This window comes from Cajanus cajan, chromosome 2 (assembly GCF_000230855.2).
Source record: "Cajanus cajan strain Asha chromosome 2, NIPB_CcT2T_4, whole genome shotgun sequence".
Classification (NCBI taxonomy): domain Eukaryota; kingdom Viridiplantae; phylum Streptophyta; class Magnoliopsida; order Fabales; family Fabaceae; genus Cajanus; species Cajanus cajan.
Genome location: NC_138518.1, coordinates 480,437 through 498,913, shown reverse-complemented (window position 1 = coordinate 498,913; position 18,477 = coordinate 480,437). Strand labels below are relative to the sequence as shown.

Sequence of the window (18,477 nt, the reverse complement as noted above, 5' to 3'; positions counted from 1 at the left end):
ACTCAATATTCGAACTAGCTAGACCACCGATTTCCGGTTTAACCGGTCCGACCGGCCGGTCTGACCTGGTTTTTTAAACATTCTTGTGACTTTGTCTCACAAATTTAAGAATTAAATTGGGGGTTTATACCCATTAAAGAAAAATTGGAGGTTTATATAGTTGAAATAAAATAACTTAAAAATTGTTGTCCAAGTACAGTGGTTAATATGTGGGGGACCGTGTCAATAACTAACAGCGATGCCATTACAGTGGAGTGGTGAATACATTCTGTACTATTTCAAATTAAAAATCCCTGAAATAAATGATACATAGTTAATAGTAGTTTGAGGAGTTTAATTTTGATATCAATGTCAAAGTTTTTCAAGATTAACTAATCAATACAAGTGTTTAATTTTGATATTAATGTCAAAAGTTTTACGGGTTAACTAATCACTACCGTCCTTAATTTAAAAAATATTCACGCTTGATAAATTTGGTTTATTTTAATTTAATTGTTGTTTTATAGTGTTAGATATATTCTTAAGTATTGTTAATACATCATTTAATAATCGGTAAAAATTTAAAATATTTTAAGGTTTATTGAGAAGTTACATAGTTTATTTTTAATACATATTAACTATATTTATTAATGAGTTAATCACCTATACATTATCAGAGTAAAAAAATTTTACACTGGCAACCAATCATATCTCTTAATAGTGTCATGTTATTTGTTCATTTAATCAAATAAAAGAAAAATAAAATAATTTAAAAGATATGATTAGTGGCTAGTATAAAAAACTTTACACTGACAATGTATGAATGATTAACTCTTTATTAATTTATGTAACAAAATCTTATCTTCAAACACAATGCAATGGAAAGAGTAAATAATTAATGCATCAAGATTAAGAAATGCTAGCTTTTGTTATTAACATCAATAAATATGTCTTAATTTTTTTTTAAAATTATCTCTAAATTAATGAGACATTAATTTTTATATATCAAACACAAATAAATTATTATCTCATATAAGATGTTTTTAAGAGGTTTTATTTAAAGAGAGGGTTTATATTCTTTTAACATGTTATTTAATTCGATTTTTATGTATAATAATTATTTATAAATTAAATACTAATATGTTAAAATAAATTCAATAAATAAAAATAATTTTATGTTATAAAATAAATTATTTATCATAAATATAAAATATGATTTTGATGTTTAAAAATATTTATTTATATAAATTTTAAATATATTTTATATATTCAAACATAATATTTATTTATATGTATATATAATTTTTTTTATAAATTTTAAGTATATATAATAAATGTATATACATTGTATAAGCTGAAATACTAGTTTAATGTATGTTTCTAAAAAAAATTAATTATAAAAAAAAGACTTTGTATTAAGACATAAATTAAATGAGTTTAACTTATTTTTTGTAATCAATAAATACATTTCATAAAAATATTTTATATAAAAAATAATAATGCTACATAATACTAGATTGAGTATTATAAAAATGACCAAACTAATTTAAAAACTTGAATTATATGAGAAGGACCTAGTTTTGAATTTTTGTTTATGAGAACAAGGTTAAGTAATTATAAATCCATCACGGTACAAAAAAAAAATCCTTCAAATTAGTAGTAATTTCATGAGTGGAATTAGTCTGACTTAGTGCATTAAAAGATATTCGTAGCAAGAGAAAAGAAGGTATTGTAAATATTCTTTTTAAAATATTATTATCAATAATTTTTAATTATATAATTATTTAGAATAAAAATTTATATACTCCATACATTTAAAGAAAATTCTAATTTGAAACCAAAGTACTGTTAACTATTCGAATTTGTTAACGGATTGCTTGTGCGACATTTTTTGTTTTATAAATGTTAAACATACATCCCATTTTTTTTATTGTGAGTGAAAATAACAGATAGAGAAAAATAATAAATGTGATAAACAAAGGAATTTTTTTGGTTATAGATAAAAAAGGAATTTTAAATAAAAAGAAAAAAAAAGGAAAATAGATGTATAACAATAATAATCACGATGTAAAAAAATACAATAATAATCAGTGTATATACATCTATTAAAATGTATGTGAGCAATAACACACTTTTATACTTTCATTTATTAAAATGTAGTTGAGCAATAATTTTTTAAAAAAATACTATTATCATTTTCTCCCATTATTACACACTTTAATCTTAAAATTCGGCTAAAATTAATTTAGATACACATTTAATTATATTGAACAGTTCAAAATAAATCAATTCTATTCATATCTAAAATATCAGTGACCTTTCTATTATAGTGACGAAAGGGGAAAAAAAAATCCTGGCTATGATAATGCTACTAAACGAGAAACGTTATTGACCCTTTTTATTGACACTTTTTTCATTGATTGAAACTTATTGGATTGTTGAAAAAAGAGAGTTACCTAACTTTCGTGTTCATTGCAAACAGATAAATAAAAGGGCATGTCAAATTGGCAGTGAAACAAGGTTTCATTATGGAACACGTAAAAGCCAATGTAAACATTTTCCCCCTTTTCACTTTTTATTATTCATGCCACATACATGAACAAGAAACAGGTAAAGGCCTTTGGATGAACCTTACTTTACAATGATATTACATCTCAGCAACCTTAACCCCAAAATTTCCTGCATATCAGTCAAAAGAAAGTCAACACAAATGTTAAAAAGAGCTTGCCAGCTACTCTTGCTGAGAACAAAGGTGCTTTCTTAGCTGTGCTAATTGCTACTAAACTGACTATCTGATAATAGTTGTTAACATTTTCTTATTAAAAGATTCTAGTTGTTACAATTGGTGAATGTGGTTTTATTCAGTTTTTCTAACTGTGTTCTGGGACAGCCCCAACAAACAAATGATGTGTTTTGAGGCCTCAGTAACACTGGTTAAAGCAGGAGAAGAACCCTTTGGACCTGTCTTCCCCTATGGCTGTTGGGGTTTCTCCAGAATCATCTCTTCCAAGCATCAATGCACTTGTGCCAGGAGACTCCGGTGGCAACACAGCATTCTCAGATGAATTCATCCGCAGAGGAACAACTGGCTCGAGTGGTGAAATAGTTGAGAGATATCGAAGGAGCATCTGTATGATTTGACTGAAATTTGGTCGATCATTCGGATCCTCTTTCCAACATGAAGTTACAATCATAGCCAAATCCTCAGGAAGGTCTTCAGCACTGGGCCTTGTATTCTGGAACAATCAAGAAATTATGTCATGAATCATAGTCAAAGTCATAAAAAAATAAAATTATGATCAGTCATATAAAAGTTATATGAAAGCATAGTTATCAGAATTACAATTTACAGTTCAAATCTTACAATTCAGCAACCTACCGATATGTATCATAAGATGAATCTAAAATGACTTTGTATCTTACAATACATGAATGAATCTATGCAATTTTGTATCATCAATACAAGTCATATGATTCAACGATTCTTTATTTATTTTCATTTTTACCTTTCTTTCACCAATTCTCATGAAAAATTGAAGTCATATAAGCTTATCAACATGTGCAGTTTGTAAAATGGTCCTTTTCTGAAGTCTGATCATAACAAAAAAAAAATGCATATATGCAAATGATCACGGTTAAATGAATATTCTCGCATTTTCAACTTACAAGGGTCATAAACTGCGCTAGTATGATGGCTTTAATCAGAAGTATTATCAAGTAAGCATCCAAATAAAATCTACCTTAAAAGCAGCTGCATATGCAGCCTGCAGATTAGACATGCCTTCAAAGGGTAACTTATTATGAATGAGTTCCCACAGCACAATTGCAAAGCTGTAGGCATCCACCTTGTGATTGTAATGCTTCTTCTCACCTTGTCTTAGAGTAACAGTGCTGTAAAGCTGCCACCAAACAAGAAAATAATGATAAATTACCTAACACAGAACTGAAAGATAGACATATGTTCAAAGTATAAAGTAATTAAGAAATACTTCTGGAGCCATCCAACGATATGTTCCAGTTTCAGCAGTCATCATCTCTGTTAAGGACTCTTCTCTGGCCAGACCAAAATCAGCAAGTTTAACTGTCTTGTGATCAGCTGTCAAGATCAAGTTATCTGTAAATGAAAGAAGAAGCAAGTTATCGGAATTATGCTTGGCCTTTGATATATAGAACAGACACTGCTTAATTGTATTATCAATTGTATGCTAGTCAGAAGCTTCGTTTCATATATAACATATTTGTTTCATATATAACATATTTGCGATCATCTCAACTGAAACTTGATGGCTAAGAATGTTTAGTACAGAAATATGGCCTTTCAAGGGATAGCAACGACAGTTTGACCCAAAAATGGACTGTACAAAGGGACAATGAACTATTTTACATAAATTTACAACAGATTGACTCCTAGAGTAAAGCCTAGTTGTGTATAATGGGTCATTGTAAATCCCATTAACAATAACAAAGCCATTTTTCAAGGTATAATTACTTTTACATTCACACAAGGATAATATTTTATTCACACTTTCAAATGCAAAACACATTAAAATGTAAATGAATGACTGAGATTCAGTTGAATAAACATCCCAAATACGTTCAACAGCTCAAAGTTAGATATATCAAAATCAATTGTACCCAAATTAGATAGTGTAGTGACCAACGAAGAAAAGGTGCCTCTTTCCTATTTGCTTGAAAGGTCTAACTAATAAAGTATTTATAGAGGAAAGAAGCAACTCATGCAGGATGCAAAATTCCACAAATCTACAAGTAACAAAGTTTTCCACTAAGTGCTACCAGCTAAGTCTTAACAAAAACCAGTAAGTACAAAATTCGTGTGGGCATACCGGGTTTAAGATCACGGTGAATGATCCCATGGGAGTGTAAACATTCCATTGCTCTGGCAATATCAAGAGCAAATCCAACAGCCACAGGCATATCCAAGCACTTTGGCCGCATATTCAAGAGATATTTGCGCAATGTTCCACCTAATAGAAGCTCAGTTACTATAACCATTACAGGTTCTTTGCAAGCCCCAATAAACTGGCATCAAACCAAAATAGAACCTTTAATGAGACACATCTTCCCAGTTCATCAATACCAACATGATTTAAGTACCACTAAATACAATCACACCTATTGCCAATTCCGATTAGAGTATATATCTAACTAGATTTAAAAAAAGAAAAAACACTGTTCCTTTTCTCGTATAATACAACCTTAACAAGATTCTTGTGTTGAACTCTCGACAACATATCAACCTCTCTGAGAAACCGACCCTCTCTCCTTGAAATCTCTTCCGGAGTTTCTCCCTTGTTGATAATCTTAACAGCAACATTTTGATTTTTATATCTGCAATCAGAAAATCAACAATAGCAATAGCAATTCAACCAGTCAGCAAATATAATTTATGTTTATTTGTCCAAACAGATTATGTGCAAACTGTAAATGTGAGATTGGATGTCAATTTAGATGAAAGGTGAAGCAGATTAGTGCCAACATAGAAATCAAAATAAAGTTTGTAACAAATCTTATACAAAAAAAAAATGAGAAATTTTTAGAACAAGAAGATTCAAAAACCAAAATTGATTCCAAATATGGAATCCAAAAATACACAATGAAATAGGTTTGACTTACTTTCCTTCATACACTTTGGCATGAGCACCCTCCCCAATTTTTGGACCAACAAATAGCTGTTTGGGATCCACAAGCCACTTGGAATCTAAATTGAACTCCCCAACTGAGTGAACCTCATTGCAAGATCCCATTTAACTTTTCTAAGATGTGGAACTATCTAGCAAGTAGCAACAACACTCAGCACTGGGAAAGTGCCATTCTCAGCCTTACACACACCAATCAAGTAAAAGAAAAAGACCCTTAAGTGAAATGGAGCAAGAATCAGTTACATGGCATCAGGGGAAGAAGGTGGACGACCCCAAGAGATTGTTTGACAGAGAAAACTGAAAAGGCTGGACTTTTGCAGACTCCAAGGGCAACCCGAAATCACGGACACAGATCATTAAAAAATAGAAAGAAATCAACATTTGCCTTGGTTTAGGAGGCAGAGAATAAAACCCCACATGTGAGGAGGGAGTGAAGAACAAACCCAGAAGATAGATTGGTGGTTAAAAAAAGAAAGAGATCAAATCGAAGATCCAAAGAATTGGTCTTGCCAGCAGAGGGAGAAAATAAAAAAAAATGTGAGAGAGATAAGGGAAAGGTTGAAAAGTGAGAGATGGAGAAAAGAAGGTGGTGGAAGATGAAAGAAGATATCTTTAATCTCTCTCTCACAACACAAACGCGTATTATTCATTATTGAATTCCCACTTCGTGCTGTCGATCTACTGCTCAAGGACCTCAGTCACTGTCACAATGCTCACACCACACAAAACACTCTTTTGCTTTTACTTTTACCGTTTCTTTCACAATTAGTCAAATAGGTTAGAAATAGATTTCATGCAAATTAAAAGGAAGATAATAGAAATAGAGAAAACAAAACAAAATTAACTTGTTGGATTAATAACTCATAATAGTCTGAGTAGAATAGAAGGAACAATTAGGATTAACATAATGATTGAATGGGAGATAAAAAATTAGAAATATGATGAACTAGGTTTAATTTTTATTACTTTATATTTTTATATGAGATAAAAAAAATTAAAATAGATAAGAAATTAAAACAAAACTAAATGTGTTTAGTTATAAACAAAATACAAAAAATAAATAAAGTAAAAATAAAAAATAGAAAAAAGCATAATTTATTATATCATAATAGATTTTGAGATTTTTGTTAACATTTTAGCATAAAAGTTAAGTAAAAGTACAATTTATTATATTATAATAGACTCTGGAAAAAAAAAATATTAGTGTAATAGTTAGGTACTCTCACTCTCTTATAGTTATAGATAGTAGCGAAATTTCTTAAAAGCGAAAGGAGTTTCTTAAGAGTAAGAAGGATTATGCTCACAAATTATTTTCCTTTAAAATGTATAAACTTTCTATATGTATAATTTAAATAATTTAAAGGGCATGCATTTAGTGGTGAATTTCATATCAGATTTTTTTTTTTTTTTATCAATGATAATTAGTACTACGAATAGAATTAATCTTTAACGTGTTTAGAATAAAGATGAAAATAAGTCAGTTTAGATTAAATTTTGAAAATATAAGTATAGTTTGTTTTATAAAATTAAGGTTTAATTCTAACTTATTATTTATCATAAGTTTTTTTAGACTTTGTTTAACCTTTTTAAAAGACTCACTTAACTTATTATCCTATTTTTATTAAGAGTTAATCAATTATACACTATTAGTATAAAGTTTTTTTTACACTGATAACCAATTATATCTTTTAATTATGTCACTATTAAAAGTAAATGTGTTTATAGTAACATGGCACAATTAAAAGATATAATTGGTTGCTAGTGTAAAAAACTTTACACTGACAGTGTATAGGTGATTAACTCTTTTATTAATAGAGTTAAATAAGACAATAAAAATAGTTTTAGATAAATTAACAAAATATTTTTAAATAGGTCAATAAATTATTTTAATATGCATAATTAAAAATTACTTACTTTATAATAATTAAAATAACATAAAATATAATATAATAAAAGAATGTTGTAATACATATTTTCTTATTATCATATGCAATAAAAATATTATTTTTTGTTAAATTAATTATATATTTTATTATTTATATATTTTTATATAATAAATTGTAATATCTTTTATCTTTTATTTTCTCTTTAACTTTGTTTTCTCTCTCTTTTTTTTTAATAAACGTTGTTTTCTCTTTTTTAATAAATTAATAACGTTATATTATCTCTTTAATATTAAGAAATTTATAATATTTATTGTGTAAGAATATATTAAATAATAAATAGTATATTAAATAATAAATATAGTAATATTATATTAATTATTTTATGTTATGTATTTATTAGATAAAATTTATCTTTATTAATTAATATTAAATAAATTTGATTAATGTTAAATGAGAAATAAAAAATTATTAAATCAAATAATAATATTATATCTAGAGATGGCGATAGGTCAAATTAAATTAGACTTTGAATATATGAATCAAATCTATTCTATAAAATTAAAATTTAGATATGACATAACATTTTTAAAAGCCTAGTCTAATTTATTAGTTTATTTAAAAACTTAATTTACAAGCTAATGAACATGATTTTAAATAAGTCACCAATGCTATTTTTAAATACACGTAGGAGTCTTATTTTTAAATTGTGATAAAAAACAATTTACTTCATTAGTATTAAAAGATAGATTTAAAAAAATTAGCTTAAAATAAATAACTCACACATATTTATATACACTTACACATAAACTGTGATAAATAAAAAATAGAGTTAATCACCTATACACTGCCAGTATAAAGTTCTTTTACACTGACAATCAATTATATTCTTTAATTGTGTCATGTCACTGTAAACACAATTACTTTTAACAGTGACATGACACAATTAAAGGATATAATTAGTTGTCCGTGTAAAAAAACTTTACACTGACAGTGTATAGGTGATTAACTCAAAAAAATAATCTTATAAAAAAAAATTTAAAATATCTTCTATATTTCATTTGGAATAATTTTAAATAACCATGAGGATGAAAAAGAAACACGTAAGATTGTAATAATTTCTATTGTTTATTTTTTGTTTTCATACAAATAGAGAATCTAAAATGTTTAAGTACAGTGAAAATGCTAAAAATAGATAATTTCATTTTTTTTAATTACAAAATTATTTATTTAATTATATTGTTAAATAATGTAAGATGTATATTATTCCTTAGTTGTTAGTTTTGGGAAACTGCATAGACAATATTCATAGACAAAAAAATAATAATATATATGCATATATATATATATATTAATTTTTATTAATTATATAGTTAAATAGGTTAGTTTATTAGGTCTAAAGATTTTACTTTATAACTTAAGTCCATCATTTTGAAACAAATAGACTTTTTTAAAAGTCTAAACTTGATCTTTTTATTAAATAAGTCAAATTTTAAATAAATCAGATTATAGATTTCTCCTATTTAAAGTATGACCTATTGGTATCCTTAATTATATCTATATTAATAATGAACAAGATTACCCCATTTCTTTTTACACAATTTACATTTCTTTAATAGCTATTAAGTTGTAACAAACAATTGCATATATATTCAAATGACAACAAAATGTTCCATAGAAATTATTATTACCTTGTCTCGAAAATTATTATTAGCATGATTATGTAAGAGTTTTTGGATAAACATGCACAAGTAATAGTGATGTGCATCAACATTTATTGTTTTTGCTTTTCTTTCTCCACGTCAACTCAACCTCACACCTCCCTTCAAATTATTTTCTACTAAAAACTCAGCATTTTCAAGAAAAAAAAGTCTTTATCAAACTTATTCTTTTATCACAAAAATATTTAGAGCCCTTTAACCCTTTTTTTTTCTCTACAATGACCCCTAAGATAATTGCTTATTGAACAAAAGTTCCCAATGGAAGAATTCCCCTGAAGATTCTTTTCTTACCTAGAAAATACATGGATACGATAAAAGCTTTTTTTCCAATAAAGCATTATTTGGATCAAGTTGGATGGTCAAGTTTCACAGAGATGAAGTGTAAATGGTTTCACACACCATATGCATATTTTTAAGAAAGCGTAATAGACAAAGGTGATGCCATTGTTGGAGCCACTTAGAACAAGGAGCTAAGAATTACTCCCTCTCTAATAGTCACCCTCTCTAACTACAAAGAAGAAGGTGTCATCTAAAAAGATAAATGGGAAATTCATATCACCGAAGAAATAGTATAGACTATGCTTTATCCCTTAGAGCCTCTTGTAGACAAGGTTAAGTAGAAGAAGCTCGCTCTACCAACATAATTCGTTGTGCAATTTGTTGCACAATCTACTATTACACTTCATCCCTATATTTGGATAATGTCTTTGCTGTAAATCATTTTTGCATTTATCGCATTTTCTTGGGTGTTGTTGTGAACCAACCCAACCTCATCTTCTACCACTTGAAGTCTTGCTTGAGCATGTGAGACTGTGAAAGAAGTAAGAGGGTATCCATTTCTTATGAGATGCTCTTCACCAAAGTGTTTGAGATTGTTGGCATCAATGCAAAAAATCTAGAAGAAGGCAAAGGGGTGAAGAGATTAATCTCACCACCATGCATCAGATGGACATTGTCCACCTTCTTCCTAACTATAAGAGAAAATATGTGAAGGTGAAAACAAAGCAAAATGAAGAACCAATAACTAAAAAGCCTATAGTTATTAGCAGACAAACCAAATAGGCCAACCCTTTTCCCAAACAGTTTAAGCCCTAACCCTTCAACTAGATTTCCAACCACCATAGCCTAGATCAACCTAAACACTAGCCTTACCACCCTTTTGAAAATAAAATCACCCTCAAAATCACCAAAAACTACCCATACACCTCCTTCAATCACTAGTTTGACTCATCTTCTAACTGATGACAAGCTCTTATCCTTCCACCTTAACCATAAACCCTAAATTTGAAAATAAAAAAGCACCCTCAAAATCACCAAAACCTACCCATACACCTCCTTCAATCACTATGTTTGACTCATCTTCTAACTCATGACAAGCTCTTATCCTTCCACCTTAGCCACTAACATACCATTTTTACTCCCTCATTGAAACCATTTGAGAGGAACCCTAACAACCTCATGTAAAAAAAAAGGACAATTGGTGCACAACCTTTCTATACTTAAGACCAAGTGTTAGGAAGTATTGAGTCTAAAAAAAGCATAACATCTATCTTTGAAAGAGAAACATCAAAGGAAGGAGAAAAGGACAACTCTTATAACCAAAGAATAAGCCATCATTTGGTTTGTATTGGTAGCCTATATTACTAAAACCCTTCAAGAGCTGACATAGTCAGAGTAACTAATCGAAGCAACTTCTTAGGAGCTTCCTACTCCTATTCCTTAACTCCAAGCTCCCTTAGTCTTGATGAATGTTGAAGAGATCGTTGAAGCAATTCTTAGATCAATAAATGAAATTTCACCTTTTGTAGACCTTGATGCAATTGATATTGAACCATTAAATGTGTATACATCATTGGTGGTACCTAACCCAAGAAATCCTAAATATTATGCATCTTGAATCACACGTAGCGAACTCTATGAGGAAACAAATAACTTCTCTAAGAAGTATGAAAAATTGTTGGAAGAGATAAGAGACGAAGAAGACAACTTTTATTTCACTTTAGTGGATGATCCTCCCATGCATTCATTATACCTTAATCATTAGGAGTACTTGCCTCTTTATCATAGAGAAAGAGTGTGGCTTTGTTTTCTATCTTACTCTTGAAAAGGTGTAATTGAAAGTCCCATTTGATCTACATGGAGAGCATCATTTTCATAGTTCCTTTATGAAAATTATCAAACAACATCAGATTGAACAAGAAGATGCTTGTCACACTAGAGCTTCTGTTGAGCTTAGTTATAAGGGAACTAATCACTATTTTCCTTTTATGATTGGTGTTCCTAGAAGACCATGTGTGCAAGATTTGATCTACAAGGGAAAAGAATGTGCCTCAAAATATATTCAAGACATAAGGTATCTTCACTATGTTAGAGTTGATGACATCATATCAAGGGACCAAGTCCTAAATGAGCCAAAAAGAGTGAGTTAGGCTTAAAGGAAAAAGACCAAAGTTCTTATTAAGCTTTGGTTCTTTTTTAATAACTTACTTTCTCTTCTTTGTAAATGTTTTTTTTTGTAAATATTTTCTTATTTTTGACCTTGTATTTTTGCGTCAAATAGTGTAGGAATTTATTTCCTTGTATTTTTTTATTTTTAAAGGTGTATACAGTATTTTAAAGGGGTGTAACTAGAAAATGAGATATGGTCTTATTGGACTTAATTGGCCCATAAGAGCACCACTTGGATGTATGGCCCATAAGAGCCCTCATTGACTCTTCTAGATATCTAGGATGTTGACATGAGTCACACCTTGCACCTTGCCATGTGAAAAACTTCTATTGACTCTTTCAGATCTAGGATAGTGACATTTTCAAGAAGGAAAATAAAAAATTAAATTGTAACTAAAGTTAGTAGTATTGAGTACAAGTTAACCTAATCTCAGTTATATGTAACCATAGTTAGCTTAACTTGCACCATAAGTTACCAAACCCTATATATATATCTTCATCCTCACATGTACACGACACTTTTGAGTTGATGAATAAAATTGAGTTTCAATTTTCTCTTTCAAAAGGTTTAGTTCTCTCTTAGGAGAATCTACTCCTTACGAACTTTATTCCTCCTTGTGACAAGTTCTCCATCTCTTGCTAATCTTCACCTTGAAGTGGTGCACCTTATTCCTTGTCCCTCCACCATTTTCAGTCTCTCTTTGAAGGTTTAAGTTCTATGGATGAAGATTAAAAGCTTCAATGAAGCTAGTAGTAGAGAAACAACAAGCATCTCCTCCACTAGTTTCATCATATTTGGTATCGGAGCTTAGTTCATCCATGGATGTTTTTTTCTATACTTTTTCTTGTTGTTTAAGTATTCTTACATGTCTTGTCTACTTTTTCTTGCTTAGATCTAAATTTTATATGCTATATGATAATCTAAAATGTCTTGAAAAAAGTTTGGTTCAATTTTTTTTAGTTCTACTTTGTATGACCTTAGGATTCTTTTTCTATGAGCTTTCCTTTATATTTTGATGTGTAATATGGTGTATGGAGCTTGATAGAAGATTCACATGGTGCATATGAGTTTTTCTTTTGAAATCTATGTAAATGCTTATGTCTTAAAAGTCATGTGTAGTTATTGTTTTGTCATTATCTCTAGTTGTCCTTTTTATTTTTGAATCTTCAAAAAAAAAAAAAAAAAAATATATATATATATATATATATAATTGTGCTGGCTAAAATTGCATGATGTGTTTTTAGTTCATAATCTTTGAGTTCATGCATCTCATTAGTTCATTAATAGATTTATGTTTCCATATGTCTTGTAGTTTTCATTGTTTCTTGAATTTTTTTTGTGTTCAATTTGATTACAAACTTTGATGGATATTTTAAACGCTTGAGGCAGCAACAAAATATTAGTTGAACTCTCTCTTTGAAGTTCAAAATGTTTGAAAGCCAAAGATCTTGTTGGGGAGTTTTTAACATCGGGGAGCACTCAATATAATGGGTAGTGAGTAAGTCACATAAGTGAGCTTGACACTACAACATAACCTAAAATCTTAAGGCATTAGGTAAGTGGTTTTTCTCACTTATATATTACTCAACATGTCCAACTTTAACCAATGTGGGACTTCGCTTTACACATTCCAATAGACCTAAGTAAAAATAAGAAAAGTAGCAACATTATTCACTAATTTTTGAATTATATACTTGTATTTTTTTTTGTTGCAATTTTGAGTTTCTTGTTTTGTAACATTTTGTGCAAAATTACAATAACTAGAACAAAAAAAAAATAGTCACAAAATATTTTTAAAAGAAAGAAAAATAAAAGTGTAAAAAAAAAAGAAATATATATATATATATATATATATATATATATATATATATATATATATATATATATATATATATATATAAAAGTATTGATTTGTAATCGAATACTGTGAAGTGAAGATAATGCTCCAAGGTCCGTGCCTGTGCACTCGTCGACGAGATTTGCATCGCAGTACGCCCCCTGCCAATAAAAAATAACAACAAGTACAGAAAGTCTTGTCAATATTCTTCCACGTCCCTACCAATAATCAATTATTCATTTAATCAATTTATGTCATGCATCTTCCTATCATACCAAATCCCAAAATTTATTCTTATGCAATTCATTACAATTTTTAATCTTATCTCTTTCTCACAAATCAGATAATACCAAAAATATATACAAATAATAATTACAAAATAATTCAACAATATTTATTATACACACTTATATTCTAGCTTTATCTAGAGCTTAAATTTAAATGTTTATTTTTATCTCATGTTCATCTTTCAATCTCCTTACTTGACTTTGAAAATGACTGTTGAACCATCCATGATTTTCATCTCATTTTTACTTTTTTAAAAAATAAAAAAGTATAAAATATCCGTTCCTTTTTTAGTATAAAATAAAATAAAAAATTTCATTAAAATTAGAAATTCATCATGATAATTTATAATAAATTCGGCCCGTGTACCCTAAAAAGTACACCAATAAAAAACACATAAAAGTATTTAATTTTTTTTCCATTTTATTTTAGTGATATTTTACTATAAAAAGTAGAATATACTAACGAGCATGCATTGTTTTCTACGCTATAAAAATTATCATTATTATAATTTCTAAGATAATTATTATGAAATTAATAAGTTTAACATTTTCCCTAATGCTCTAGTATATTTTTAGTAGTCAAAATTATTGAAAATTAATTACAAAATTAAGAAAAAAATTTGACATAGATTATAGATAAAAGAGATAGTAGGGTGATGAGGCAGAGAGAGAGAGAGAGAGAGAGCAATGGATATGGTTAGCGATGTGATCGAGCACAAGGCTTACGCGAGGGTGGGTTTTCTGGGAAACCCGAGCGACGTGTATTACGGCAAAACGATATCGTTTAGTCTGGGCAACTTCTGCGCCACCGTCAAACTCGCTCCCTCCGACGTCTTAATCATCCAACCCCACCCTCTCCACGATCTCGTCCATTTCGCATCTCTCTCTCAATTGGTTCGTATCTTCGATTCTCTTCCTCTTATTCCGTTTCCACCATGCATGTCAATTCATCAAACACATGCAGGTTCACCGCTTGAGCTCCGAGGGTTACTATGGCGGCGTGCGATTGCTCATGGCTATCTGCAAAGTCTTCTACGCTCATTGCCGAGACAACGCTATCGAACTTCGTCCATCCAATTTCACTCTCTCCTACGACACTAACATCCCTCGCCAGGTACGTACCGTGCCTGCAACGCAACTCTTCCACGTTTCAATCCGTTTTATGCCGTTTCTTTCTTTCTCTCAGGCTGGTCTCTCCGGTTCCAGCGGGATTGTGTGCGCTGCGTTGAACTGTTTGCTTGATTTCTACGCTGTGAGGCACCTCGTCAAGGTGGAGATCAGGCCTAACCTTATTCTCGCTGCGGAGAAAGAGCTTGGAATTGTCGCTGGTCTTCAGGATCGGGTCGCGCAAGTTTACGGTGGCCTTGTTTACATGGTAACTGCGTTTTTGTTTCGCTTTGATTGGCATGCAATGTGAATCAGTGTTTCAAATTTTGGTCTGCTTGTGGAATGGTAAGGTTTTGGGAGTCTCTGGCACCGGGATTGTGGCCGCAGTTGTCTGTAATTTCATGCAGTGTTAAGAACAACGATGCGGCTGTGATCGCGATTTATAGATCTTTAGAGTGTCAACCAATGATAAATAATTTTAGCTATGGTTAAATTGAACATACTTTTCATGCAACACAATCAGTCTGTGAGGATAAACTTCTCCAAATATACTTTTAGAAGAAGAAAAAATGAAGAAAAATCGAAATAAACTTTTCTATAAGGTTAAACTAACTTATGCAAAGTAAAAAAATAAGGTTTTGGAGAAATTAATAAGAATTTTTTTTTATGACTATAAAAAACTTTTACACGAAAGATGTGTTTTAATTAACTTCTTTATTGTTTTTATGAGTAAATAGTATATGTATTGATATTGTTAGAAGTTTTTATTCTATATTTTCAATCACAAGACCAATGATGATTTTTGATTAGTTGTGGGTGTATAGAAAATAAACTCTTGTTTTATTTCCATTGAACACTTCGTTTCTTAATGTAATGAATGTGTATCGATGAATAATGTGAGTGACTTGCTTGCTCTGTTTTCATAGGACTTTAGCAAGGATAGCATGGATGAACTGGGCCATGGTATTTATACACCTATGGATTTGAGTCTCCTCCCTCCTCTGTATCTCATCTATGCGGAAAATCCTAGTGATTCTGGCAAGGTTAGTTAGTGGCATGCAGTGGCTTCATCTTTGTTTTTATTCTATGCACCCTGCCTGTTCCTGTATTATGTAATTGCATTCGATTTTTATGTTGTTGTTATTATTATTTTTTAGATATATTGCATTAGTTTTCATAAAATTTCAGATCTTTACCCATACCCCAACACAAGGGATGTCTGTGGTAATATCTGCTTCCTAAGAATAGTCCTTTTATCTGTTGAAGTACAGTACCAGAATTTTGGCATTGGGCTAGTCACTATATGCCCCAATGAAAATTATGTTGGAGCTAGTGATATACAGTGATATTCTGAGGTAACATTTTGAATGAGTAGGCTTTTCAATTCCATATTAGAAGCTTGCGTTAGATCATTTTCCTTTATAAGTATAAATTTTAATTGACAGCAACTTGTAGGTTCATAGTAAAGTACGACAGAGGTGGCTTGATGGTGATGAATTCATTGTGTCTTCAATGCTTGAAGTTGCTAGTATTGCTGAAGAAGGAAGGACTGCATTAGAAAAAAAAGACTACTCCAAACTTGCAGCACTCATGAATCGAAATTTTGACTTGCGAAGGTGATTCAAAGTTTTCTATCTCATTATATTTAGATATCAACATTTGGACCATTTGGTTCTTTGACGGATAGCAGTTACAACAATACAGTTCTGAAACTTGAATGAAGTTTTCAATAAACAGATTACTTTCTCATTGAAGGTTAATTGGTTTTTCTGACAACTGAAAACACTAAACTGTGATCAGCACATAGAATATGCTATAGATCTTGTTTGGATAAGCTTTTCTTTAAGCATTTATAAGAAGATAAAATGAATTAAACTTGTTTCGTAAGTTAAAATTAACTTGTGCAATTGAACTTTTATTAAAACTCTAATCTAGCTTCTCCATAAGTTGAGGTACTTAAGTTGATTTTAACTTGTGAAGAAGTTAGTTTATTTTACATTTTTTTTTTTAATAAAAAAAACTCATGGAGAAGTTTATCCAGATAGGATTATGTCTAGCAAGCCTACTAAGTACTAAATCATAACTCAACTCTAGTTTACCAATACACAATAAACATAATCTAAATTAAAACACAAGTTCTTCCCTGGATGGCTTATAATGTTTAGAACATGGGAGTTAATGGCCCAAACATCTAGCATAAAAAGAAGTCAATACTTATTGGCAGACCTCAATAAAGCTCACTATCTAGCTGTTGGATAATCCGGAAACATTAATAAGAAGTGGTCACGTAGACTCAGTAAGGGCATTAAGAAACTAAGTGATTAAAAAGAAGAAAAAAAAAGTACCTTTGCAAAAACATTGATATCAGTTGGGGGAGTCAACTCCTCCCAACAAGTCACATCCCATAATCATCTGAAATCGGGGCCCTCAACTCTGTCAGCAAATCTCAAGGCTAGGGGTCAGCTCACCCAATATCCGATGGGAAGGTCTAAGGGTCTTCCTTGCATTTAATAGTTACAAAGGAATTAAGGGTCCCTCAACTAATACCCAAGCAAAGGAACTAAGGGTGCCTAATACACTAATCTATCTGGTGATGTACATGCATAGAAACACACACATATAGAGGATTCAAGTAGGGTATCTTCTATCACTAAAAATTCATTAATTTTGTTTTCCTTAAACAAATGAAAGGCATGGAGAAAATGGAACTGTGGAGTATCTATTAAACTTGGTTGTTGGGATATTGTACAGGTTAATGTTTGGGGATGATGCCCTCGGTGCTTTGAACTTAAAAATGGTAGAGGTTGCTAGAAAGGTTGGAGCTGCGTCAAAATTTACAGGTAGCGGAGGAGCTGTTGTTGCATTTTGTCCTGAGGGGGCTTCTCAAGTGAAGCTTCTCGAGGATGAATGCCAAAAAGAAGGATTTGTGATACTACCTATTGAAATTTTTCCTTCTCGTCTAAATGATATTGACTTGAAAACCTTGCAAATAAAGTAATTTAATTTGAGGGTTTGAAGAAAGAAACATTTCCATTTAATTTGGGAGTTAGTTGTCAAACTGTGATTTTGTTTTTTGATCGATTAATTCAGAAAAGAAAAATAGGGATTGAATTTGTTAATTATGAACCGCTGTGTTTTTATTTTGAAGGGTTTATGTACTGAGATGTATGCTAGACAGTTTTCCTGCATACATATTTAATGTGTTAAAATATCGACTTCATTTTTGTTATGTTTTGAACAGCGATGGGTGTTTGACATATGGGTTGCCCGATCATGGTTGAGAAGTGAGAACTCAATTTTTTTGTTGTTGCTTGAGTTGGGCAACTGAACTATTTATTTTGTACTTTGGGGATCCAAATGGTAGAGCGCAATGATCGTTGACTAATTGATTTTGTAATGGTTCAAATGAATGCTCATAAATAGAAGTTTACCGGTATGAATTAAATAATTTTTTTGGTTGAACCAACTTTAAATGCAGTATATGGGGTGGAATTAAAACCGTGTTCCGTTTTTGTGTTGAACGTAATTGAAACATGCGTCTAAATTAAATTGAA

General features: G+C 30.3%; 2 protein-coding genes across 2 annotated transcripts; one reads left to right on the top strand and one right to left on the bottom strand.

Annotated features, from left to right (window-relative positions):
* Positions 1-2,522: 2,522 nt before the first annotated feature.
* On the bottom strand, positions 2,523-6,274 carry ATN1 (Protein kinase superfamily protein). Its single transcript, XM_020382467.3, has 6 exons — positions 5,614-6,274; positions 5,196-5,328; positions 4,824-5,019; positions 3,969-4,093; positions 3,720-3,878; positions 2,523-3,215 (listed from the first exon to the last, which is right to left on the bottom strand). The coding sequence occupies exons 1-6, from the start codon at positions 5,742-5,744 to the stop codon at positions 2,901-2,903; spliced, it is 1,059 nt and encodes a 352-aa protein (XP_020238056.1). The 5' UTR covers positions 5,745-6,274; the 3' UTR covers positions 2,523-2,900.
* An 8,206-nt stretch (positions 6,275-14,480) lies between these two features.
* On the top strand, positions 14,481-18,152 carry LOC109817263 (glucuronokinase 1). The gene is made up of 6 exons (XM_020382480.3): positions 14,481-14,710; positions 14,781-14,930; positions 15,003-15,191; positions 15,850-15,966; positions 16,379-16,539; positions 17,675-18,152. Exons 1-6 carry the CDS (start codon positions 14,504-14,506, stop codon positions 17,919-17,921), a joined length of 1,071 nt encoding a protein of 356 aa, XP_020238069.2. The 5' UTR covers positions 14,481-14,503; the 3' UTR covers positions 17,922-18,152.
* The last annotated feature ends 325 nt before the right edge of the window (positions 18,153-18,477 follow it).

Excerpts from the sequence above, each read along its gene's own strand:
- ATN1 (XM_020382467.3), bottom strand. The coding sequence starts at position 5,744 with ATGGGATCTTGCAATGAGGTTCACTCAGTTGGGGAGTTCAATTTAGAT. Across the intron at positions 5,020-5,195 it reads AACACAAGAATCTTGTTAAG|TTTATTGGGGCTTGCAAAGA; the intron begins GTTGTATTATAC and ends GTTTGATGCCAG. Across the intron at positions 4,094-4,823 it reads TCACCGTGATCTTAAACCCG|ATAACTTGATCTTGACAGCT; the intron begins GTATGCCCACAC and ends TTTCATTTACAG.
- LOC109817263 (XM_020382480.3), top strand. The coding sequence starts at position 14,504 with ATGGATATGGTTAGCGATGTGATCGAGCACAAGGCTTACGCGAGGGTG. Across the intron at positions 15,192-15,849 it reads ACGGTGGCCTTGTTTACATG|GACTTTAGCAAGGATAGCAT; the intron begins GTAACTGCGTTT and ends CTGTTTTCATAG. Across the intron at positions 15,967-16,378 it reads ATCCTAGTGATTCTGGCAAG|GTTCATAGTAAAGTACGACA; the intron begins GTTAGTTAGTGG and ends AGCAACTTGTAG.